This window comes from Lolium perenne, chromosome 6 (assembly GCF_019359855.2).
Source record: "Lolium perenne isolate Kyuss_39 chromosome 6, Kyuss_2.0, whole genome shotgun sequence".
Classification (NCBI taxonomy): domain Eukaryota; kingdom Viridiplantae; phylum Streptophyta; class Magnoliopsida; order Poales; family Poaceae; genus Lolium; species Lolium perenne.
Window position 1 is genome coordinate 259,791,203 of NC_067249.2, and position 3,002 is coordinate 259,794,204.

General features: G+C 52.2%; 1 protein-coding gene across 1 annotated transcript; it reads left to right on the forward strand.

The window, feature by feature from the left end:
- Positions 1 to 1,387: 1,387 nt before the first annotated feature.
- On the forward strand, positions 1,388 to 2,633 carry LOC127309177 (uncharacterized). The gene has a single exon (XM_051340131.1). It carries the CDS (start codon positions 1,388 to 1,390, stop codon positions 2,444 to 2,446), a length of 1,059 nt encoding a protein of 352 aa, XP_051196091.1. The 3' UTR covers positions 2,447 to 2,633.
- The last annotated feature ends 369 nt before the right edge of the window (positions 2,634 to 3,002 follow it).

Consider the following 3,002-nt stretch of genomic DNA (forward strand, 5'->3'; position numbering starts at 1 on the left):
TCCACCAGCGTGAGATCTAGGCCCCTCTCCCTCCGCTTGCCGCTCCGGCGGTAGGAGGGGGAGGGGACCTCGTTCCTCCTTCGTTTTGTAGTTAGGGCTTGGCTGCTATGGTGCGTTGTTGGGGTGGTGGGAGCGGCGCCCGGGCAAATATATCTACCTCAACTCCACTCCCACACCGACGGTGACCTTCACGGTGGCGTCTCAGAGTTGTTGGCAACGTGTGCTTGTCAATCTTTCAGGTCGGCAGCTTGGTCTTTTCGCCGGTTTTCAGATTTGGCGAGATCTGTTTCTCGACGTGTTCGCTTGTCGTTGTCCACGATGGCGCTGGGGCCGGGGCGAGGTGGTTCTCCTGGAGCGAAGATGTTGGTACGGAGGTGGTGGATATGCGGTTCTTCTCCGACTTCGTCGATGGGAGGCGGCGTATCTTGGTCCAAGACATCACGGGAATGTCCCCTGGTCGACGTGCCACAACGATATGTGCCTCATTGTTTACAACAAGCCTATTCATCGACTCACAAAGCCTCGTTGGCGATGGTGCTTTTTTGGATCTTGCAATGGTGGAGGCTCGGTCTCACTTCTTGCGCCCGTCTCGGCGGCGTTGGAATTGGGCGGCGGCCGCTGGCTACGGTGGTTGCAGGAAATCCTAGGGATCATTATGTATTTCTCGATCTTTTAGGATTTTATCTGCAAATTCAGGATAATCATTTTATCTCGGTTTGTCTTTTAGTTTCCACATGTGTTGCTTCATGTAACTTGGTTTTCGATTAATGAAATATGTGGTTCTCAAAAAAAAAAGTAAACCCTTACATTTACCCGATGATTTGTTCAGTAGAAGAGCACTTTGGAGATCACCCTGCCAATTAAATAGTGAAACAGAATGAGTCCGATCGATCAGATGGCAAACTTTCCCTTTTGTGAAGAATAATTCCAGCTACGGATCGATCACATCGCGAACCTGAGAACCGCCGTGAGTAGCACTGCCGCTGGTCCCATTCCACAAGAAGCAACCCCCGTGCCATCCGGTCCTGTTCCTCCGGCCGCGGCTGTTCTGTCGCCGGCGAGGTGACCGACCGTTGGCACGAAAATTTGATTTGCTCGTCGTAAACATGGAAACCTGCCGTGACAATCTGATCATCCAGCCCAACATTACCTCTCCTACTCTCTCTGCTGATTGACAGATCAAAAACTTCACAAAATTCTATACATATCAATCAGCCGGTCAATCAATCAGTCGGTCTCCTTCCATTCTTATCGACATATATTTCCTTTCCTTAGTCACGTGGCCTACAGCCTCTATATATACGTCGTCGCATCGCATATACCCTCAACGTAAACCGATTTCTACCTCGATCTTCTCTCTCCATTGCTCGATCGTTCAGGCACGAGAATGGACAAAGCGGCAGAGAAGGGCGGCGGCGGGGAGGATGGAGGGAGGAGGAAGAAGCTGACGCAGGGGCGGAAGAAGATCCCCATGCAGCGCATCGAGGACGCCAACAGGCTGCAAGTCTGCTTCTCCAAGCGCCGCAAGGGCCTCGTCAAGAAGGCCTTCGAGCTCTCCGTGCTCTGCGGCGCGCAGGTGGGACTCATCGTCTTCTCCCCCGCCGGCAAGCCTTACACTTACGGCCACCGCTCCCTGGACGCCATCCTCGACCGCCTCCGCGAACGTTCCCGCCCCTCCCCCGACGAGGAGGAGGCCGCGGCGCGCCAGACGGAGCTACGCAAGCTCCTCCGCCAGGAGGAGGAGCTGATCAAAGCTCGCGACGCGGAGCTGCGCAGGGGGGAGGAGCTCGAGGCGAAGATGCGCGATGCCGGCGTACGGATCGACGGCGACGTGGGGAGCTGGGAGCTGCCGGAGCTTCATGCTGCTCTTGGAGCGCTCGAGAGGGTCCAGGCGGAGGCCGCGGTGCGTGCGCACGAGATCTTTGCCCAGGACGCCATGATGCAACAGTGCACCGGCGGCGGTGGCGGCCTCCTCGGCTACCTCGGATCCGGTCCCTCCTACACGCCCAGTGGCAGCCATGAGGAGGCGGCCATGGACAACACGATGAAGCTGATGGGAGTCGGCGCCGGCAATAACCTCTTCGACTACCTCGGCCCCTTCGCCGCCGCCGATGGCACCGGCGGCCATGCGATGACCACGGACACCATGATGAGGCTGCCCGGTAGCCTCTTCCACTACAACGGCCCCGGCTCGTTCGTGATGACCCACGGCACCGATGAGGTCATCGTGGACACCACGATGAAGTTGATGGGCGGTAACGTCGGCCATGCGCTCGGACCGATGGTACCACCTCCGTTGCCGCCTCTTCCTCTGCCTTTCAACCACGGGTATGGCTACAACAACCTTAGCGCGGGCTATGGCTACAACCAAGAAGGAGATCACGGCCAGGACCATGGCCATGGCGCCTTCTACGAGTATGGGACAACGTGCAACTTCTTTCCCTAAATTACGGTTGATTTCATTTGTTTCTATAATTTTGGTCAAGTTATGTCGAAATTAGGTCAAGTCAGGTTTTTTTAATCATAAGTTGCCTTCACTTAATGGTGAATGGTGAGTAATAATTCTATCGCGTCTTAGTATTTAAGGATGAATGAAGTGGTTGCTACAGTGCACATGTGTATATATATCTTACTAATAAAGCATATAAATATGTTTACATTGAAAACTTGTGAAGTGTTTACTATGCTTTGTGTCATTCATTGTGTTTGCATGTTGATTTTGAACTTAAGAAAGTGAGTACCACTTTATTCCATAATATAAGAGGTAGAGGGAATACATGATAAAAGAAAATAAAAGCATAGTTTGTTTGATGTCAATCCTATATTCATGAACTAGTGCGTAAAACTTCAAAATGATTTTGGGTAAGCTTTTGTGCACCGCCGTTGGTTCTCAAGCCAGATACGAAAATGTCTAAGATTGGCTAATATCTAGAAAATCTATACCTAATAATAACAAGTGTGTAAAACTTCAAAATAATTTTGGGTAAGCTTTCCGTTGGTTC